Genomic DNA, 22,057 nt, shown 5'->3' with positions numbered 1-22,057 from the left:
GCCCGACGACGGTCGTGTTCATGGTCCCCGAAGGTGAGAAAACTGGACCCACTACTAGTACCTTGACCTGTTCCAAGGATGTTTGGTCCCGTGGCCTGGGATCTGTCTGAATGAGAATAATGCTCCTGGTACTTGGTGTAGCAAGGGGCCAGCAGGAGAAGAGGAATGCCCTCCTGCTGCTTGATGCGAATCAAGGCATGAGTGATGGGGGTAAGAGCGATGAAGTAAGTGATAGGCCTTCTTTCCGGACTCGTTGTTTTTTAAGTTTCGAGTTAATGGCAGGAATGTGTTAAGTACCTTAGGTACCTTAGAGTTTGGATTCACGGAAAGTGCATAACACCAGTAATTGCGATCAGGTCCAACTACCTGAACAGGCAGGCCAGACCTTCACCGTCCTGGACGGACATCATGTGATTACTAGGTACCTTATGTACACCTACTCTGTCCTCTGTTCTCTGCCTACCTTACCTATACCTTACTCTATACACGTACATGTAAACATACCGCTAATCCTAGGAGTGATCACAACAACATCAAGACGTCTTCAACACGTCTGCATTCTATCTCTAGATTGGTATCGGTATCCTTTCGTTTCTACTCTCAGCAATGTCTCGTCACCACATTCTCTCCCTCCCTGTGGAGATCCTAGCGCTCATTTTCAATCAACTTCGAATGCACACCGAGATTCACGGAGAAGTGAACTGGAATTAGTCGTCCCCGGAGCGCGATGGTGATACGATCTTCCCAACCAATTGGCACACAGTCCGAAACGTACGGCTCGTCTGTCGGCTCTTTAACCAGTGCTCTTCTCATCTTCTATGCCCTATCCTGCATATAGGGCTTAGCCAGCTGTCTCTAGACAAGGCACGTGTGCTCTGTCAGAACAAGGACATTCGAAGAAATGTCCGCGGCTTGGTCATTGTGCTGGACCACCGGCCATGGAGGCTTGCTAATAAGGATTCGCGCTTTGCCGCATACTGGATGGGCCAATTGCGTAATACATACCAACACGCCTGTGATGCTTTCAGACAGTTTCGTGCCGATCATATATGCGACGAAGATGGCCCGGAAGCCCTTCGATTTCGTGAGTGCATCAGGAAATACGCGCTGCTTCGCGTGGCCTGGGAAACCCCGTCTGATTTCCCGACCCCGGACGAGGAGGTCAACGAGTATCAGCGAATTCTACGCCAAAGTTATCAAGAGTACAGCCGGGAGCACAAGGAACAGCGCCAATTGATCACGAACAAGACGTTTGTGCGCGCTATCGTCCGCATCGTTTCTCTCTTGAAACGACCCATTGCTCTATCTCTTCTCGACCACGTATACAGTTTCGACCGCTGGGACCTTCCCGATCCTGGCGCCGTCCTACTGAACAAGCAGACGCTGTTCCACACAATGACGCTGCCGCAATCCTGGGAAGCCGCCGAGGCCTTGTCGGGAGTACCCCTGCTCATGCCAGCCCGTATTCTCACCGAGCTCCCCATTGCCATCTACGAGGCTGGTGCTAAGTTGCAGGCGCTATCAATTGGCTGCTTCCCGATACGGACAAGTTACTCTCAGATATGTCCACCCAGCTTCCGTGGATCGTCGGACAGAACATTGGAGGACCTCAGGGAAGCGTGCCAGTCATTGCGAGTGTTTCGCTTCGGATCCAGAGAGAAGGTCACCCACTTTGCTTTTAGGCCTGAGGGCATCTCGGCCGAGGATCGATTTTATCTTGATAACTACATCGGTGCCGCGCTCTCCAGCCAGCACCTCAAAGTCATCGACCTCGACATGAAAGATTACTGTCCGCGTGATTTGAACAATAAGCCCATCGGGGGCTACCCCCTAGGCAACAACGTCCTGCAGGCCCCGCCGCCTTGGCCTGGCCTCCAGGCTGTTAACATCACCCACATCGCCCTGTCAGAGAGACAACTCGAATCCCTCTGCAGTAATCTCGGCATTCACCTGGAGCATCTGAGTCTAGCGAGAGTAGAGCTATTGAGCGGCAGTTGGTCTAAGGCCCTAGACATACTACGGGACAAAATTGCGTCTCGGAGCAAAACCAAGTATATCAGGGTTAGACTTTCACATCTCTATGGCGGCGAGTTTGGACCAATGTGGAATTTTGCAGCTTTCCCATTCCCAGGCGAGGAGAATTTCGAGTATCCGAACATGCCAGATGTGGTTCGGTATGTCATGGGCGAGGGGGTGGATGAGAATCCGCTGCGAGTAGCAGCAGTAGCAGCAGCAATGGCGATGCTCTCAGTCTCCCCATAGATGATGGCAGGGAACCATACTTGGCCATCGTCAACGAGCGCAGTATGTTAGATACCTCAGCGTCCTTTTCGGGTTCTCATAGCGTTGCCTTTCAATATAATATCAGAAGCTTCCTTTCGAGTGTTCCTGACTACCTTATCGACTGGGTGAGTAGATAATTACATCGCGGACCCAAATAAGACGGCCGTGACTGGAGACCAATATTTCCCCGCCACCAAAGAAAAATAAACGCCATTGCACTGCTGCCCAGAATGTGTGACCGTATCGTATCAGATGTGTCTCCGGACCGAAATAGTTTCATGGTTTCCCTGTCCACCCTGTCCCAAACGCCGTAGTCCCCGTCGCATTGACATTGACCAACCCCTGGCTCGTTAATAAAGCCCGCTCTCCAACCCCCACGCCCCCCCTACGCTTTTCTCGTATGGTAGGATAATTACGGCCCGTCCTCTTGACCCTGGGGTCCAGTTCGGATCCGAAATTTGTCCCGTAGCTTGTCTGCGAGCTTGGAACGGTGCCTTCGGGTATCGGCGTCACGTTCCGACTCGGCTTCGTGAACGACGCCCTGGGCTTGTTGCTCGGTCCGGTACTGCCTGAGCACCTGGATTCGCTCCTCGACAGAGGCATGCCTTAGCCTGTGAAGGTCGAGGAAACGCGACGTCCTCTGGCGTCCGTGGGTCGTCTCGTGATCCTGGTTGCTCAGCTCTAACGGGGGTGGCAATGCCGTGTCGTCTCGTGCCTCGTCCCCGGATCCATCTTTGTTTCTTGGCCGAAGGTCGAGCCGACTGAGGGGGGCCGTCAGTAAAGGGAAGGAAGGGTCACACAGAAAAGGAAAAGGAAGAAAAAGAAAATTGGACCGCGAAAGAGGGTAAAGCGTACCAGAGGGGACATGTCCCCGACACATTAATCAGCCAAGGATCGATGCACGGAGGGTGGAATTTGTGACTGCAAGGTAGTACCCTGACGTCTTCTCCCAGTTTGAAGTCGTCGGTGCAGATCGAACACCCAATGGTCTGACTGTCGGCCGTATTGCCACCAGGGCGGCCAGCTGCCGAATCATGCCTAGCCATCGCGGCACCAGGCTCGCCGTCGATCGCACGCCCCTGAGCGACTGCTTCCCGTCTGTCTTCCTCGTCCCTTTCCTCCGCCCCGGTGGCACCAGCATCCGTCGCTCGATTCCGCATTGGATGATCGATCGAGGCACTTTCCAATTCCAGATTGGGGTCGGGTTTGGCTGGTTCGGGAGCGCCGAATTTGACGATGGGAAGGGTCTCGAGCACGGCACGAGCGAGGCCCTTTGCGCGACTTTGCCGCGGTCGGCCGCCGTGGCCGCTGCGTGGGCCGTACCGTTCGGGGTATCGGTGGGCGCGGATGGCACCGGCCGCTATGATGACCAAGAAGAGCAGGGTGATAAGACCCGTGATGCTGTAGAGAATGCTCATGGCGATTGCCGAGTCATTGCCGTTAGACTCTCTCCTTTTTGAGCCATTAGAAGTGGCATTCCCGGTGATGGTAACCTGAATAGAATCGGCCTCGTTCGTATTATTGAGGATCTCAAAAGCTTGGGAAGCATCTCCGGCATCGGCCATGGTGAAGATGCTCCGATAGGGAAGATCCGAGCCCGACAGGTGACACCAGTTTTCTACAGTACTATACAGAACAATCGCCTTTGGTCGATTCTCCATCAAGTCGATGAGCATTATATCGGGCGTCGTTGCGCCCATGGACTCGTCCACGTCGCACGACAGGTAGGCGATCTGAGACGAGCCGTTGATGAGATAGTAATTACTCGGATTGGCGACAACCATGACGCCCTCGATTCTTATGGCCTAGGTACCGAGGTTTGAACAAGTTAGCACAACTGGGTGGATCTACAGAACAGGCGTCGAGGACAGTGGGAAGGTGGACTGTACCCCGCGAACGACTTCTGACTGGTTCAAGCCGAGGTTTTCAGTAGATGGTATGACTGTGTAGTCAAGGGGCAAGACGTCGCCTCCTGTTGAAGAGAGGGACAGCTGCATGGTTGAATCGGCGGCCCATGGCGGTACTTCATTCTCGGGGCTGATGGAAGGGACCTGGGCTGCAACGACCGCGGCGTTGGCAGCCACTAAAAGGCGTCGGAGTGTCATTGTTTCCCCCCGGGAACGAGGTAACGCCAGCAACGATCGACGTCGCGATGGCAAAGATGGCGACTAGAGAACTGCGGTATCCCGGAGGACTGAAATAGAGGATTGAGAGGAACGAGAAGCGGTGGAGTGTGTCGTGGTTGGTGTAGACTACTAGCTTCAGGTCGTTTAGGTTGGCAGGACGAAAAAGGTATTTTTGTTGTCAGAGTCGAGAGCTAAGGGTAGGAATGTATCGGAAACGGCGGGGAAACTCAAGCGGCAGGGGCAGGTTTGTCTTTCTGAGCCTCGCATCTCACGGCCACGGATAGACAGGTGTCTAGGTATCGGTGGTGTGAAACCTCCACACACTACGCACGGAAGCTTGGCTCAACTTGATCGACAGCCGTGGGATAATGCGAGCCAGGCGGCTAAACACACAAAGACCAGGCTGAAAATGCCGGTGCAGTCACAACTGTTGTGACGAATCTGGCTGTCCTGTTGTTTCTTTTTGTCCCACGTCTTGTTTGTCTGTGTCCTTGCGTTCTTGGCCCGCTATCGGCAGTTAATCGGTACGTACGTATGGGTGCGGGTGCGTCAAATCGTCGATGGGTTTGTTGATGGGAGTCAGGCTTCGGCAAAGGATGGTTATTTGATTGTGTTTTCGATGTCTGTTTCAGGTGACGAATAGCAGCTTTGAAGACAGACGTCGGAAGCTTGATCTCCAGTCGCGGTCGTCGGGATTGGATCCTGGTCGATGTTAAGAGAATTGACAGGAGGGAAGATACCTGAGCGCATGGCGGGTACGCAGAGGCACGGTAGCGCTTTAAGAAAGAAAGGGACAGAAAATGTGCATTATGTACATGAAACGTGACGGGAGAACGTAGAGCTGAATGAACAAAAAAAGGTTCGTGGGTTTGTGGGTTGGTGGGTGAATATCAATCAGGTGTAATGTTCCTAATAAGGTAGGGAAGACTGATGGGAGAAGACCCTGACACATCTGACTTGGGCCTGCCCATTGCTTGAGTGGGGAGGGATGGAGAAGGGAGAGCGAGACTATGGGAGAACTTGGGAAGGTGAGGAGGAGTTAAGACATTGGCAACGCCAATCCCCCAATGACAATGCCAACGCCAATGCCAACGCCAATGCCAACGCCAATGCCAACGCCAATGCCAACGCCAATGCCAACGCCAATGCCAACGCCAACGCCAATACCTAACGCCAAGCTGGAGCGAGAAAAGTGCCAATGACAGTTGATGACAGTACGTACTCTGTACGAAGTCATAAAATCCAATGTCCCCAAGTCAGAGGGCGGAAAACAGAAGGAAAGCGCCGCTGAGTGTTGTTCTTGGTCTTTCTTGGTTCTCTTCGGAACCCTCTTGGCAGTACTAGGACTTCGTCTTGGCATTATATCAGTCCAATCATCAATCGTCCTCGGAGCGACACCGGCCCGTTATACTATTCGCCCAGAACCTCACCCAGACACAGTCTGGTGCGACGCATAGTCCCTTCCTAAAGATACTTCTCGGAGATACGTCAGAGTACACAAGAGGTACCGGTCAGCGAGTAAACCAATAGCGGAAATTGGCAGTGAATAAGTCAGCTTCCAAGGTGCCTGAAAAGTACATATACCTATTGAGGAGTCCCCTTCTTACAGGTATTACCTTGTTTCAGTAATCTGTCGGAAGATCCTCCTCAATTCTAGGTATTCGGCAGTCGGCACCCTGACTGTGGACATCACGGTCTCGGTCTTTGCTGCAACATTCGTTGTCCTTTTTCTTGCCCGCCGAGCCTGGTGCGACTCTTCCCAAGACCTTGGAAGCTGTCCTCGTGATAATTCGAGATCCTGATTACCTCTTTGTCTTCCCATCGGCTCGTGCCACCTACTCGTAACTAATCTACGGTACCTTACCTTACCTTAGTTAGGTACGAAGCACAAATAACCGCCAACGCTTGGTCGCTTCGGTCGAGGCTTCGGCTGTCTTGTTAGACAGGTCCATCTTAATCTCCGTACCGCTTGGCTCATTGTCGGGAGCTGCACCCCGCGTTTGCTAGGTACCTCAAGATATTCGCCATTCCGCGAGAAACCACCAACCTATCATGTCTGTATGTAAATCGGACGCCCTTGCTTCGGCTCTGTTGTGGCTTCCCAGACTCAGATGAAGCGTCCCGTTCCGCAAAAATCCACAGAGAATATGTTCATCGGCGTTGTAGTCGCCTTGACCTGTCGAGCTCACCGATTTCACCAGGACAAAGAAGCAGTGCTCCTTGGCATACTCACATCCTTTCGCCTCTGTCTTGCTCAAATGCCAACGTGACCGGAAATGGGGTACACGATACGAAAAGGGGAAAGGGTTATGAAACCTGAAGTGATTCTTGTTGTCCTTTCGCATCCATTACCATATCGGATCCGAAAACAATGGCCCAGCTTCGGCATGCTTGTAGGTCAGGACGCGTTCCTGACACAAACCATGTTTGAGGCTCAATTGTCATTGCCGACCCGAATCGAATGCCATCCTAATCGGCGTCGATCATGTCCAGAGCCGAAGTTCCGACACTCCAAACGCGACATGACAGTGATCCGGTTGTATCTGCTCCTCCCCTCCGCTTGCTACTCCGCTACTCCGCAACTCCACGTCCCAACCTACACGACTCGGAACTTTTTTTGCGGCCGTTGCCGATGAAGTTTCCGAGAAACGTATAGCGCCCCTTTCCTTGACGTCCGACGCCTATGTATGCCCGCTGACACCTGCACTTGGTGCGCACCCGTGACTTATGAATTCCACGCCCATGCCTCCATCGCAAAAAAAGAAAGAAAAAACAATAAAACAATAAAAAAATTGACCCCTTCACTTCGGTCTCTTCATATGTCAAATATCGGGCGCTCCCTGAGGGGTTCTTCGCCCGGTTCGGACGGCACTGGACGCGAAGTATTACAACGCGATCATTCCTGGCTGTGGTCTTCGTCCGGCTTTCCGAAGCACCATTGCTCTCTTCTCCGCTGTCGTCGTGTTCCTTCATCAGGTCAACTCGACACCCCAACTCCAACAGCCCTAACAGAACACACTTCCCATGCCCAGGAGGTCCTGTATCCGAGCTTGTCTTCCGCAGCGAGCCAACTCCGGGAAATAGAACCTACCTGTAAGGGACGTGAGAACTTCTGTTAGCCTATACACCGTTCGAGCGATAGGTATCTGACTCCTCGAACTACCAAAATGCGAGGAAGGGGCAGCGCGAGGTGCTAGAGAGTGGAAGCTGGAGCAGAATAGAACCCAAAAGAGCAGGAAACGGAAACGATCTCTCCATCCGCGAAAGATTGGATACCCCATGGTCAAGCAGTCAGATTGCGATAAAATCGAACCATCCGTCTGTAGGCACAGTCCCAGAGAAGGCGGCTATCACCGAGTAGCCAGCGTGCTATGCGTCGTGCTGTATCCTAGAATAGTGCCCCGGTCGTGTTCTGTGCTCCATGACGCTAGAGAGCAGCCTGAGTATAGATCCTGCGACGTAGCAGCATGCCAAGTGAAGAAGCCAAAACACAAACTCGCATGGGGCTGCGTTTTAGGGCCACTGTGCTGTCGAGCGAGCATACCCATCACGAACGACACCAGCCCTCAAAGGACATGAAGGATGAAGACAGAGAGGATAGACAACCCCTTTGGTTTTTATGGGCTCTAAATCTCCTCCAAATCTTCCAGGTCGTTTAGCACAGGCCAATCGCCCACTTCAACACGCTCAGGCCTGACAAAGACACCGTGCTTCAGCTGCGATTCTTCGCCCCAATATCGCGTGCCACCGACGCTGCCGTCATTCTTGCCCACTGGCTCGTCCAGGTGCACGCCGACCCAAGGTCCCAGCCCGTTGGGGATCTCCTTCACCTCGCCGACATACCGGATCACGCCCCGCCGGGTATCCTCACCGCCGACGCGGCAGCGCTTACCGACCTCGATGCCTCGCCTTTGGATATCCTGCTCGTGGGCAGCAATCTTTGCTTCCTCATGGCTTGGCGCGCTGGGGTCAAAACGGCCGAGCTTCTGTGCCTTCTTCCAGGCTAAAACCGAGTCTGTCTTCTTCTCGTACTCCTCCTCCGGCAGCACGAACTTCTCGACGCCCGTAGCATCATTGAAGTTGACCCGGGCCGCCGGGGGCCGGGTGTCGACAACCTAGCACAGGAGTCCTCGTTAGCGTGTCAGGTTTAAGCCACTCTTGTTCGATATTGAGAATTATATGATCACTGATTTCACTATTGTCCGAGGGCCATGGGGCCTTTGGGGCCAAGAATGGCCTCTGAATAGGAACTTGGGAATGTAAGAGGGCAGAGTAGATTACACGGGGAGCGCGTGCGGATTGCAACTGAGTCCATGTTGATATGACTGAATTGGGTGGGTGTGCAAGGACCATTGACCCAACTCTTCAGATCACCGGGGTCAAAATGAGTTGGCATCACTTACGTGCAATTCGGCGTAAGGTGCCAATGGGAAGTTGGTCAAGTAAGTGGCATCCTCATTGGCGGCCTGGATGGGTACGTTTCCTCCGGCAGTTTTGAGAGAGAGCTTTTGAGCTGATGGCGGCACTCCGGTGATGTGCTCGAGCTTAGACCTGAGGGTGGCGATGGTCCACGCAGGGGTGATTCGCCGCTCTGATGAAGTGTGCTCCGATATGACGTACAAGGGAACGTCCGCCATGATGCCTAAAGGTAGCCCTGGGTTTGCCTCCTGACGCGGATTGCTTGCACTGCGAAGCGACTATGTCGCCGAGGATAGCCTGGTGGTGGGGGGGGTTCAGCGGCTAGTCCAAGACAGCAAGCCACCTGGAGGGCAAACTGTCCAGGGGTCCAGGGGTCCTGGGGTTTAGGGTTGGGGATTGAAAGAAACACACTAAGCAACGTGCTTGCTCGGGCGATCGACAAACTGCCGCAGCGTCGATGAACTGGAGGACAACTTAGGTCTGGGCTCCTGCAAAGGCTGACGATGGTTCTGGTTTGGCCCGGTTAGGCTGGGAGGCTGGGAGGCTGGGTGGCTGGACAGAAAGAGGTCCGGAACGAATGAGCAGCAAATCTGTTTGGCGGGGCCGCACCAAGACAGCGATGAAGCCTGAGATGCAAGGGATGACGTGAAAGATGCTAATGTCTAGCGATCTCTATCCGTGATGCGAACGAGGTCAGGTTGCAGATGCAGTTACAGATACCTAGGTAGTGAGTGATGTTGGGCTGGATTGGTAAGCCGTGCTGGGGGACCGGGCTGGGAAAGAAGTACCCAAGGTACCTAATTTGTGTGCAAGTGGTGTGTGGGTGTTCTTGGAACGTGGTTGCAGCTCGCTTGATTGGACTTGTTCGGTACCAGAGCTCCTGAACAAAACATTAGACCCGTTGAGTAGCTAGGAAGTATCGGGCAAAAGCCATAGGGAAGGGGAAGACTCAATAAGTTACCTAAAATAATTAAGTTATTGTACATAAGGTAGGTATGTACCTTCCAGGTTTACAGCGCCATTGGGCAGCGGGGTTCCCACCTGCACTTCAAGCAGTGAAACCTCCAAGTATTGGCCAAAATCACCATTTGTACGTTGTACGGTGACCAGGGAGTATTTGCTCGAGTCAGGTCAAATACTGACTTGCATTGCTTGCTTGCTTTCTTGCTTGCTTGCCTGCTTGTGCTTGCTTGCAGGTGACCATCACACCGTTGCGTGCTTCTCGTTGGACAGCCAAAGCATGTCTGAACTCGGCATTCCTCACCGCCCACTTTGTTCCCAACTCTGCAAACAGAACCATTGGATGGGTCCTATCGGATAATAGCCGCATCTTCTCGAATCCCACAACAATATATTGATCTAAATCGACCGCCTGTACATTGTACGTTGGAGCAGCGGGGTTGGCTGTTCGGCTACCAGCGTAGTGTGTCGTACTAGGCGAGATGGCCTGTGGCATCTAGACTTCACCCAATTTGAATGCAGTTCGAGATGGCACTATCCCATTGTGTCACGGGAAGTTCCTAATCGCGCGAGTTGACGCCCCCGAGCTAGTGTTTGAGGACCACGAGATGTTGAGCCACGAGCATTCATTGGCGCGTCTCCGTTTGTAAAGAGTACCTAGACTGGATCTTGTAGGGAACCACTTGACAGGGAACACGACATGGGAGCGGCGACATCGAATATGCAGTCAAACATCAGATTTAGCGCATATCGCTATCTTACTTTTAATATCGTGACAGTACGTTGTATCCCTCAAACGCGCTCCATGGAAATATGTATCTACCTTACAACGTACCTTAGGGACCCGACAGAGGGGCCACGCTGCAGCGGTTGGCGGCCAGAAGCAGCGGCTAGCGCGACCCCGATCCACCGATGCCACGACAAACGGAAGAACTGCGGGTGAATAGGTCCGCCAGAGGAGACCCAGGAAAAGATGAGCCTAGAGCCTTAGAGCCTAGAAGCTGTGAAGGCTGGGGAAGGATACAGGCAGGCATGGTTCCAAACCAACCACGAAGGGAACATCCCGTATCATAATCACAACGCATTGTGGCGGGAACTCCCGGGCATATACCTGGGATGGCGCACCCGGAAGACCGGTGAGGGCTGGGCAAACGAAGATGGGATGAAGTGACAAACTCCCCTCGTCCTTGCTCGCCAGGGTTTCATGACAACGCAATCTTATCGTGTTCTTCTCCCCCCCGGGAATCCGCCCTCCTTGTTCTCCTCGCGGCTGTTGGCAGACCGCTCTTATATCTACGTGACGAGACCACGTGTCTCGTTTCTATGCGACAAGTCAGACTAAAAGCTCAAGAAAAGGGTTGTGAGACCGAGTATCCGCCGCATGTGGGGGGTTAGCCCTTTTCGGAAGCGCTGGCGCACCACCCCAACGACGTCACAGTTCACTTGCGACTCGGTGATTCAATTCGAAGCACGGGACTGGGCAGGCATCTGACCCGAGCCATTGGACAGCCCCGACGAGGCGAAAACAATGCCATTTAGTGCTATGTGGTAGAACAGCAGCACCAGGAACAGATCAGGAACCGGAACAGGAACAGGGACTCGATCAGCATAAGCATAAGCATCCGGATCAGGAACGAGAACGAGAACAGGAACTTGAGCATGAGGCCATTCCAGGTTTTCGCAAACTTCAGGCTTCGCTCCTGGCCTGGTTGTGACATCTGGGGACCCAACATTTTGTTTTGCCTTACTACCCGATCTCCGAATATTGCGTATGTACGTCGTATTGCGTTTGGCTGCTCGTAATAATGCCCAAGGCCCGGATGGGGATCTCTGGGAGAAAAGGACTCTTGCTCACCGCCATCTTAGGTTGGCTTTGTGTCACCGACACTCCATGTGGGTGGAAGGGAGGGGGAAAGAATCGATGCGGAAAACCGACGTGTGTATGGAGTAGTGGTTAAGGGAAGAGACGACTTGCGCCCTCAAATGTCTCCGCCTTGCCCTGTGTCAATCTTGTTAATGCATCTCCCTGGAAGAAGATGAGGGGTGTGGTTTTATCGTCTGTCACATACCCTTACCCTCCCGCACAACAGCACCTCGAATATTTCTACTTGGTATATCCGTATGTATACCCCCGAGCATCTATGTTACGTTGTATCTTATTTGATTGTTTTGTGTCTTTTTTCTTTTTCCTTTTTTATACTTTATCATTTAATTTTCATTTTATTTTGGTGGTCTTCTCCGTATCAATGTTCTGAAGACCCACTTACCGTTCTTTGGGGAGTAGGTACCTGTTCCGATGTGGGTAATAAACCGATAAATCGTTCCTCGTGGCTCCTCCCGTCTCCGGGCCCGTGGGGTCGAGTCCAGGTCTCATGCGGTTCCTTCCTGTCTGACTTTACCGTGTCAGCCGAAGACAACAATACCATTTTCGTGAAACTCAACAGAGACGACCAAAGGTCACTTTGTTGTAAATGACGTCGGTTCCCAAATATAGCAAGGCGGGGAAGTGATGATAATGTGGCCAGGGGAAGTTGAAGGGCCAAGGCGACGATTTCGAAAACCCGGCCGATAAGGTGGATGGAGCACATGGACGATCGGACACCATAGCGCAATTAGGTAGGTATTAACGAGGATAGCCCGAATGTCTCCGGTTATTTAGGCACATCACTTTTTTTTCTTCTTTCTTTTTTCTCCTCCTTTTGTATTTCTACTTCCCTTTCCTAGGCAATTTTAGGTCGGACCTTGACTATGGTGTGGTTTCCAGTCTAGCGAGCATCATAAACTTGGGAGTGGGATGAGTATACGGATTCTCGCGCTCAGTGTGGAGTAATGAAGTGAGGCTGTCACGGTCTGCGGTTGCTGATCCCCGATGTCTTCTCCAGCCACGCTGCGAACGCCAGCAAAGCAATCGACGTCCCAGAGCACAGCCACCTTTTGGTCCCCGGGATAGAAACTGGGTTTTGAAGGGCTGATCGTTGCCTACTGCGAACCTGACGCCGCCCAGCTTATGGTTGGGCCGCGCTGATGAGCATTATCCTGGGCATTCGCCATAAGGCAGTGCTGCGACGACCAACTGATAGGCTCCTGGTCTCTGGAACCCGATTCATTGCCGGTACCACACACATACGCCTGGGCTCACTTGACCCAACCCGCCGACATGGTGGCCAGCCGACAAGCACGAAACCGATCCAACGCATCCATCGCGGCTGATAAATGTGAAGCAGGACTGCCAATTTGTCATTTGGGAAGGCTTTCGTCGTCATGCGATCTGATGCAGAATCGTTATTTCAGACGATGCGTGCCCCAGGATCAGGGCACCGCGGCCAATCAGCCAGGGAAGGCTCGCCCCGGCATGATCTGCGAAGGGACGCGTTTGTCTATGCGCAAGGGCAAGGGAGCGAGCGATATTACGTTGTCCTGTAAGATCACCCCCCTAGGTAGGTAGGAATGAGGAGACTGACCGGAACCCGTTATACGACCTGGAAGTGATGTACCTATGTACTTGGTAATCATGCAGGTATCCGTACGGAGCTGTCCGCAGTAGTTTACGTATGAGGATGGAATAAGGCCGGCCCACGCCTACGGAGTAGAGTTGAGAATGCCCTTCTCGTTATTACATTTACCAGGGTTTGTATTTAAGGAGTCCTTAGTGTGAATTCGGAACTGCAATTTCCAGTATCTGATACTTATTCCCGGCAGGAGCTAAGACAGCTGGTCTACCTCATTAATCTAACCCGGAACAAGGAAATGAGGTACAGCACACGTCTAAAGAACTACGGAGTACAGACACAGGGCCTACAGTTTCAGGTAGCGACAGCCGAAAGTGGCTTGACAATCGAAGCAGGGCGGGTTAAATGGCCATTATGAGCCCAATCCCAAACTCCCGGAAAGCGGGAACGGCACCTGAGTTGCAAGAACCAGGGAGGTTCGTCTGATTTCGGTGGGCGGGATCGACTGGCGGACGAACCGTGGAGCTGTCCGCCGTGGCTACTTCCTCGGGCACTCTGGTTGATGAAGGGAAGGGCATCCCACTGCCTAGGTAATTTCAGTCCCGGAAGGAAGTCTTGGACCAAGACGTCATGGAAAGACCTCGTTGATAGCTCTTGCCTCCCTGGGCACTCGGTCAGGTGCCTCGCTAAGGTACCAGATATTATATAGGTAAGGTACCTTATTCAGGTAGCATTACCTTATGAAGTTACCTGCACTTAGGGTCTTACGTTAAAGATCCTGCTCGACGAGGAGGGAGATTGAGGGAGAAAGGAAGATGGTATCGCCAGTTCTCGGCCATCGGTGCCAGGATGCATTGAGACAAAAGAGAGCCAGCGGCCGAGACAAGCCGACCGCCTCGAGGACGCAATCCTACCTACAATGCCGTTGTGTCCGTTTTCTTTGGTGGGAGCAGCCCGGAATTGGGCGACGAAGATGTCCAAGATTCGAGTTTCTGTGCGAGACTGCCAAATGGTTGGCTGCTGCTAGGCGTCGGGTTTCCTCAACAAAAGACGGACCCAAATTTGGGACAAGTCCTTATTCCCGCCCCGGTCCTGGTGAGAAGTGAGAAGTCTCGCATGCTGCTGCTGGGGAGAGCTGCAGGGCTGACCGCCAGTTCAAGTCCAGTCCAGGCATCACCGCTGACGAGATGTCCTCGAGCACTGAAGGGGTTGGAGGGGAAGCCGAAGCGCGACCTGAAAAAGCATTTGTCGGGTTGTCGAGCTCCTGCCTGGCGAAAAGAAATGTTCGGCAGTCAAGCAAGCTATAACAGTCCTCTCCTGGCCCGCCTAGGGTAGGCATTAAGAGGGACTCCCGTTCTAATGTCGCATTGGGCCCATCGTGGTGGAGACGCGCCTCACCCTTACGTGCATTGTGTTGAATGCAGCGGATGCTACAGTCAACGACCACCCCTCATGACCTTACCTACTGTTGGAAGTGTTGGCTGGAACCAGCCTGGGAGTGGAACTGGAACTGCAACCATTACCTAGTTCTTCCGCTCTTGCTTTCCATCCTGCTTAGTCGGGCAAAATTACCCTGGTCCAGTTCTTCTCTCTGGCTTCCCTTTACGATCGGCGAACGACATGCCGGAAAGTTCCCCAAACTGGCAAGACCAGATCGTCTGCAGAGTCTGGTCACATCATGCACGCATCCAAGCATCTCCAAGTACCAGCCAACAAGCGGAACTGTCGAGACTCCCGATGAACTGGGGATGGTGCTGTATCAAATCTGGTTCATGTTTGGCTCGGTTCTTACCTTTCCATCTCTTTCATTTCACTTCACTGACTGGGCAGGTTCGAGGGAGCAGCTAGGGCAGAGCTCTTTCTAGGGTTGCTAGAGGACCAGGGCTTCTCGATCATCTAGGTCCTTTGGGCCCTCCTGGTTTGATTCTCGATGAGCCAATGCCCTATTTCCGGGCTCTGCAGTCTGGGACAATGAGCCCTCCGTACTCAATGCGGTCTTTGCCCATGATCGGGCTCCTGCGTCACAGCGCTCTCGAAAAGAGGGCTCCAATCTCATATCCCAAGTCTCACGTTGTCGACTAACCCCCCAGTCCTAGTGACGGTTCTTAGGCTGATGGGCACTTTTCAGCCTCTTAAGTCGTATCTTATTAATTATGTGCTTTCTCTTAGACATTCTAAAAAATTCTTGCGAACCATCTAAAGCATGGTGTCAGATCGTCTTAGGGCCAGAGCGCCATATCACTGAACATGAAATTCTAACCCCTAGACTCAGGCAGGCCTAGCGGTGCGTCATCCACCGGGCCCCCCACCCCTTCATTTCGGGTGTGGCAGCGCGTTACGAAAGCAGAGTATCCGTCAGGCAGTAGACCAGATCACAGGCGGATGAAGGGGTTCGAGCGTCGGCAAGGGACAAGGCGCAAGGCGTCTGCAAGAATTCGTGGCCATGGCCGGTAGTGTTCCCCCCTCCCCCCCCCCCCTCCTCCCCAGTGGGATGTTGGGTCGCTAACACATGGCCTGCAATTTTCTCCGGATTGACAGGAGCCGCCTCGCTGGTGGTGGCCTGCTATATGCTACACCTGGTCCTGTATTGAACCAGCCGGCTCAGAAACCCACGGGTGGGGTGCATCCAGTAAATGGTCTCTGAGACTCAGGAAAGAGACCTGTGCGCGCCTGGGGTGCGTGTCATTCATTCACACATGCATTGTCTACGCCCTCGTCCATCACTCCCGAGCCCTCGTTTCAATGGTCGCTACGTATTGAGCGAAATTGTCAAGTATCCGGCCTCCGTACATCTCTTTTCCCCTCGAGTCCCGTTCCGCTGTCTCGGCAGCGACGAGTTGTCGCTCCATCACCCGTCAGTCTCTTCAACCCAGACAGATATTCAGCAAAGTGCCTTTATGACCTCAAGGAATATTTGCCGCCCCTACAACCAGGACTACCCGACTTGTATTTTCTTTCTTTTGCTACAGTCCGTCTTCTTCCACCACCACCCCCTTTGCTCCACCAGCTCACTCGCTTGACGTCTTTTCTTCTCCCACGCCCCTAAACCCCCGCCTCCCCCCTAGCTCCCTCTTCGGCTCCTCCAGTTCCTTCTTTGATGATTCCTCTTGCCCGGTTGTTTGAGGGCTTTGAGAACTGACCTTCTTCTTCGCCCTGTCACGCTCGTTAAAGAGACACCCTGTCGCTGCTCCCGCTGCTTGTATCCTCTTTCCGCACCGTTGCTCTTATTCAGTTACATACTGCTTGACTGCCCTCTTCCCAAGTTTTCTCTCTCTCGTCTTATTTACACGATCTGCAGTGCCGCAAGCTCCCGACGTAGACCGCATCGTGCCCTTGTTCGCCAACCTCTACCGACTTTTCACAGACGGACCTTGCTACTGGAGGAAAACCCGCTCCTTGTCGACATCTACTATCGTCCTGTTGTGACTGACGTATATTCCCGCTGGCGCACTCCGCCATTCTTTTGGCCAACCTATCTGGCGCACTCCCTATCATTGGCTACCAAAGCTACCCAGACGCCCAATCAGTTGAACGACCATCTTTAAAAGCACCGACAACGCCCTCGTTTACGCGAGCAAGTCTCTCGGGACGCCTATCGATCTCCCCTTACTATTCTATTTTGTGTCCTTTTATTTATTTATTTATTTATTCCAACACCAGGCCTGGATATAGCCATAGATCTAGAGGGATTTCCGGGAAGGCAACCTTTGGCCACGAGAAACACGGCGCGAAAAGAGAACCGGGCGCCAATCCACCACGCGCCCATGACCCAAAGCCGTATCTTACCTCCCTAGGCTGAACAACCATCACCGTGGATATCGCGTCATTGCTGAAAGCGCCCGACTCGGATGAGTCCTCAGCCCCTCCATCCAAGTACACCGGGTCCTCCTATTTCCCTCGCACGACCACAACCACGGCGACCACGGAACCCCTCCCGGGTTCATATCCGTATGGGCCATCCCCGGTAGCACCGGGGTCGGCTGGGAGGGCTAGGCGCGCGATGCCTCCCCACGTGGCGGATTCCCCTGCCAAGAAGCAGAGCAAGTGGTCACCTGAGGAGGATGCTCTGATCATCGAGCTCCGAGGAAGCGGTATGAAATGGGAGGACATCTCAAAGCGTCTGCCAGGACGTAGTGCCATAAGCTGTCGGCTTCACTATCAGAATTATCTAGAGAGGCGGAGTGAGTGGGATGAGGAACGGAAAAACAAGCTTGCTAGACTGTATGAAAGGTGAAGAGCTCCCTTCGCCATCCAACGTGGCCTTCTATCCGTTTCGCCGCGTCTGGGCGACAACTGGGCAAGACAACGAAAAGCTGACTAGTTGGGCACATGGCAGGTTCAAACCAGAAATGTGGGCGAAAATAGCAGAGGAGATGGCCGTTCCGTGGCGGGCTGCCGAGGCAATGCACTGGCAGTTGGGAGAAGCTGATATGGCGCGTCGGGCGGGCGTTGTTCCTTTCTCATTGGCATCTGCCAGCGTCGACCAGGGTCAAGGGGGTGCTCGCAATACCCCTTCCCGCAGACACGCGCACTCGCAATCACAAGGCAGTGTCCCTCGAGAGCTTTCCGGGGCAACACCACGTTACGGTCGGGCAGCGGGAATCTCGCCTCTAACAGGCGGCCGAACACTGACCTCAAGACGAGAAAGCCTTCTTCCTCCTCTCTCTCTTCCTCCACCACCGACTCCCCCTCCCATAGTTGCCGACCCAAACGAGGGACTCCCGATGGGTGCCGCGGGATCTGGACTTCCACCGATACATAGTCACCCACCGCCGCGTGGACAGGATTCGCTCCCTGGTCTGGCGGAGTTAACGACGGGTGTAAGTCCTTACAACACGCCTGCCTATTCGATGGCACCACCTGGCATGAGCCCCGGCCCCCCGACAAAAGCCAGTCCGGGGTCTTTTCTTCCACCGGTCCAGTACCAGCAACCACACGAACCGACGAGATATAAGCGACGAGCAAGTCCCGGAACCGACATGGGACATCGAGAGACGAGCCGGCGAAGACACTGAGTACTAGAGAGCCAACCAGAAAGAAATGGGCAAGGCGAAGGCACCAAAATGAAGAGACGACGCCACGATTGCATGATGGGAATGGACACACGCTATCAAACCAGACAACATATACATCATGACCAGCATTTTTGTTACGCGCATCGCATACCGTCTCGATTAGCCTTTTTCACCGCGATCACGACTCGACTTCATCAAGCCGCTTTAATCTGGGGTTTATTCGCTTAATTGCCAGTTGACCTTCCACAACTGCAGAGACGGCGTTTTGAATGACATACTAGGGTCTTCAAGAGAACCACCTGGCTTCTTTTATTTATTTATTTATGGTTTGTTTTGAGTTACTTTTTCTTCTTGCATGTCTGTTTAAAGGGAAGGGAAATTGGGAGGGAAGAAGGGAAAGGGGTTGCTACAAGAGAGTAACTAGAAGCTACAAAAGTTGTGATTGGTTATTTGGATTTCTGTTGGCAAGTGGTCTGGCAGGGAATACAAAAAGACAACATCAAGGCGTAGGTAAGGTAGTGTTGGCGATCGGGTCAGGTCGGATCGCCGCACATGGAGTATGGAAGGATGCTAAAGAAGAAGGGACAGGCACTGGTAGCATAGCGTTATGGCGGAAATATCATCGGGTATCATACGGGGGATGGTTGGTGAGACATGCGGAGTTTTCTTGGACATTCACCCCTTTCTATTTCTTCCCCCCCCTTTTTGTATGCAAAGTACTGGGATGTATATCAGCGATTGCTACATCTCAAGCCCTCTTGTGCATATCGCCCACCAGTTGTCCTTTTCATATCCGCTGTGCAGCACCACACCGCCCACGGCTTGCACGTCCTCCTCCAACTCCCCTTTCCTGTAAAGATGATAATAACGATGCCATGTGGTGTCGTTTTCTGGCTTCCTAGAGTCCGACTCCTTGTGGGTCTTCCCGGTGCCCGCCTTGGTTACCCAAGGTACAAGCTGATCCTGTGAGGCGTCCTCGTCCCACCCTCGCCGGCTAGATCCTTGCTCCAAGGCCCATACGTACAGCATCGCCTTTCCCTCGCCGTTACGACCATCCTCGCCTGACCCGGGACGGAGGCAGTCGAGAATGGCGCGGACGGCGGCTCGACGACGGGAGCGGGTAGAGAGGTGGTGGAGAACGGCGATGCTGATGGCGAAGTCGGCGGAAGAGGCACGGTAAGGTAGGGCGAGGGAGTCAGCGACGGTGACCTCGTTGAGACGTTGTCGTCGTCGCCCTCCTCCTTCTCGTTCTCCTTGCTTTGCCCCCACCTGTGCCGCTTCCGCTCCGGTCCCGTTCTGCTCGGCTGTTTCGTCGTTGCCATGCCCTGTGGCCGAAGCATCTTTCGCTTTCCTCTGCTTCCCCTTCCCCTTTCCTTTTCCCTTTTCCTTCTTGTCTGCGGCAACGGCAGCGGTAGCAGTAGCAGCAGCAGCAGCAGCAGCAGCAGCAGCAGCAGCAGCAGCAGCAGCACTGCCGTCGTTTTCCCGGGCGAGGGAGACGAGGTTGGCGCTCCTATCGGAGCCCATGAGCCAGAGGGAAGGGTTGACGGCGAGGTACTTGCCGTTGCCGCAGCCGACGTCGAGGCCCACGGAGCCGGGCGGGAGGGAGGCGAGGAAGTCAGCGACGAGGGGCCAGGGCTTGTGGCGGGTGGAGGAGAAGTGCGGGGCGATGGCCTCGTAGACGGAGTGGACGTGGGTGGATTCGTACGTCTCTGGGTCGAAGGATGAGGACGAGGACGTCTCTGCGGTCCCTGCCGTCATAGTCGTCGCCATGGCTCCTGATGTCTCGGCGGGCTCCGACAGCGAGGTCATTGGAGCGGATAGGGCAGGCTCCGGAGGGATATGGCCGTCAGTCATGGGTGATGTGTTGTCAATATCCCTCAACGCTGTCTGTGCTCGTCGCACACAAGGTACTTCGTAGTTTTACTTCGTACCTTTCTCCCAAGATACGGGAAGTTTTAAACCCCTCCCCAGCTGGCTGGGTTGGGCTTCAGGTAAGGTGTACACGCAATGGACTTTCTAGAACGTTTTTGGAAGTCGGTGTACGTACTCTGTACTTTACCTGGGGTTGTCTCTCGGGAAATGCCGTGGGAAAGTCTCCCAATTCTCACCCGAGGCCAATGCCCGTCGTTCTGGTCCTGGTCTGCCCGCAAGTAGGGAAACCTTGCTCCCTCTGACCCCTTGTCCTTGTCCCTTGCTTGCCCGTACGCTTTGTCCTTGAGCCCCCTGGTAGCGTCGTACCAAGGCCGCTTGATCGACACCCTCAACCACAATTTCGGGACCACTGGACGAAGACCGGGAAGAGAAGATACCGGGGGGGGGACAGGCTGGGGGAGGCAGGTGAATGTGAATGGACAACTGACAGGCGTCTAGACAGGTGACTCTTATGCGAAGCGCGATCTGAGACGGTCGATGCAGAGAGGGGGGCAGAGAAGGGAGTGTGCGTAATGAAGTAAGAAAATCGACATGAAAGGAAAGGGAGGGAAAGTGCAAAGGGAAAAGGGGAAAGAGGTCAAAGAACGATGACGAGAATATCCAAATGGAGTCGAGCTGATATGTGGGTTTACCTATTGCAGGGGCCGGTAATAGCCTCAGTCGTCCAGTACCTATCTTGTCTTCTTGCTGTTCCAGATAAGTCCAGATAAGGTTTAGTACAACGGCGCGAGCAACCGCAATCTGCCGCCCCCGCAGGTCGCAGCAAGTTGTCCCACGCAAAGAGAGGAATCGGAATTAAAGTACAAGACAAGCTTGGTATTTGCGGTTGTGAGCGACGAAGAATTTATTATTGGGCCCAACTTATTCTGCGAAATCGGCGGAGGAGGAAGTGGGTCTAAGAGATGTATAACGTACCTAAGGTACCTAACCTAAAAGTACGACTTCTGCTGATATCATCAACTTGGGGAACCATATCGGAATCTATCACATTCTATCACGTGAGCCACGGTATAGTGACCTTCTATTAGTTAGAGGTGCCCTACTATCCTCGCTTAGAAGGTGGCAGATATATATAGGATATATATACCCGTCCCCTTTTTCTTTCTCTTTTATATATAATATAATTATATATTTCCCGAATTAACGCTCCCTATAAGCACGCTCCTATAAATTTAATAGTTATAAGCCCGGGTAATAGTAATAACTAGTAACTTCCTGCTAATCTATTATCTACGTTTATTTTTATATACTTTTATAGTATTACGGAGCCCTCCTACGCTCTCTTTACTAATAATAAGCTTTTATTCGCTAAACTCTTACTCGATACTATATTAAATAAGCTTAAGATCACGGCTAAAGCGCTTAGTATCCCGCGCCTTAAATCTATATAGTAATAGGCCGATTAAATCTTCTATATCTAGTCGTATATATAAAGGATAAAGGTCTAGGTATTACTCGATCCTAACTAAAAGGATTAGCTAGATAACTGTCCTAAGTATATTATACCTGAATCCCTAGATTAACTACGCGAATAGTATTCCTAAGGCGAGGGCGATAATACTGTTATACCCTTAACGTAAAAGCTTATACGCTTTACCAAAATCGAGAACTAGTAGATTATAGCCTAGAATTAAAAGCTTAGTCGCCTTATTAAGGCGCTTAATAAAGCTAATTAACTACTTAAAACCACCGTGGAGACCTTTACCTATTAATAGGCTATTAAAAAGGCTATTAAGAAATATCCCGGCTATAATAAGAAAAAATAAAACCGATACTTTACGTTACGCTATATAATAAAGGAACTTAAGAGTAGCTTTACTCTAAGTAGTATTTATACGAAGGAAGAGATAAGACGAGTATATGAAAAGTATCT

The 22,057-nt window shown here is 52.7% G+C and overlaps 6 protein-coding genes across 6 annotated transcripts; 2 read left to right on the top strand and 4 right to left on the bottom strand.

The window, feature by feature from the left end:
* The first annotated feature begins 487 nt into the window (after positions 1-487).
* SODALDRAFT_329993 (hypothetical protein) lies at positions 488-2,372 on the top strand. The gene has a single exon (XM_028611097.1). It carries the CDS (start codon positions 982-984, stop codon positions 2,260-2,262), a length of 1,281 nt encoding a protein of 426 aa, XP_028468093.1. The 5' UTR covers positions 488-981; the 3' UTR covers positions 2,263-2,372.
* A 609-nt stretch (positions 2,373-2,981) lies between these two features.
* SODALDRAFT_92952 (hypothetical protein) lies at positions 2,982-4,787 on the bottom strand. The gene is made up of 2 exons (XM_028615790.1): positions 4,173-4,787; positions 2,982-4,088 (listed from the first exon to the last, which is right to left on the bottom strand). The coding sequence occupies exons 1-2, from the start codon at positions 4,386-4,388 to the stop codon at positions 3,078-3,080; spliced, it is 1,227 nt and encodes a 408-aa protein (XP_028468092.1). The 5' UTR covers positions 4,389-4,787; the 3' UTR covers positions 2,982-3,077.
* A 3,248-nt stretch (positions 4,788-8,035) lies between these two features.
* On the bottom strand, positions 8,036-9,046 carry SODALDRAFT_321663 (cell polarity protein alp11; the record flags this gene model as incomplete). The annotated part of the gene is made up of 2 exons (XM_028609641.1): positions 8,036-8,524; positions 8,813-9,046. The coding sequence occupies 2 exons, from the start codon at positions 9,044-9,046 to the stop codon at positions 8,036-8,038; spliced, it is 723 nt and encodes a 240-aa protein (XP_028468091.1).
* Positions 9,047-12,222: 3,176 nt separating this feature from the next.
* On the bottom strand, positions 12,223-13,301 carry SODALDRAFT_376076 (hypothetical protein; the record flags this gene model as incomplete). The annotated part of the gene is made up of 6 exons (XM_028614785.1): positions 12,223-12,534; positions 12,593-12,741; positions 12,772-12,879; positions 12,928-13,014; positions 13,082-13,145; positions 13,283-13,301. 6 exons carry the CDS (start codon positions 13,299-13,301, stop codon positions 12,509-12,511), a joined length of 453 nt encoding a protein of 150 aa, XP_028468090.1. The 3' UTR covers positions 12,223-12,508.
* A 3,936-nt stretch (positions 13,302-17,237) lies between these two features.
* Positions 17,238-18,252, top strand: SODALDRAFT_271717 (myb-like DNA-binding domain-containing protein; the record flags this gene model as incomplete). Its single annotated transcript, XM_028607789.1, has 2 exons — positions 17,238-17,467; positions 17,574-18,252. The coding sequence occupies 2 exons, from the start codon at positions 17,238-17,240 to the stop codon at positions 18,250-18,252; spliced, it is 909 nt and encodes a 302-aa protein (XP_028468089.1).
* A 741-nt stretch (positions 18,253-18,993) lies between these two features.
* Positions 18,994-20,010, bottom strand: SODALDRAFT_273423 (S-adenosyl-L-methionine-dependent methyltransferase; the record flags this gene model as incomplete). Its single annotated transcript, XM_028607897.1, has 2 exons — positions 18,994-19,490; positions 19,722-20,010. 2 exons carry the CDS (start codon positions 20,008-20,010, stop codon positions 18,994-18,996), a joined length of 786 nt encoding a protein of 261 aa, XP_028468088.1.
* Positions 20,011-22,057: the final 2,047 nt, after the last annotated feature.

The sequence above is a fragment of the Sodiomyces alkalinus genome (genome assembly GCF_003711515.1).
Source record: "Sodiomyces alkalinus F11 unplaced genomic scaffold SODALscaffold_2, whole genome shotgun sequence".
Taxonomy (NCBI): Eukaryota; Fungi; Ascomycota; class Sordariomycetes; order Glomerellales; family Plectosphaerellaceae; genus Sodiomyces; species Sodiomyces alkalinus.
Note: the sequence above shows the minus strand (reverse complement) of the source record. Positions and strands in the feature narration are given on the sequence as shown.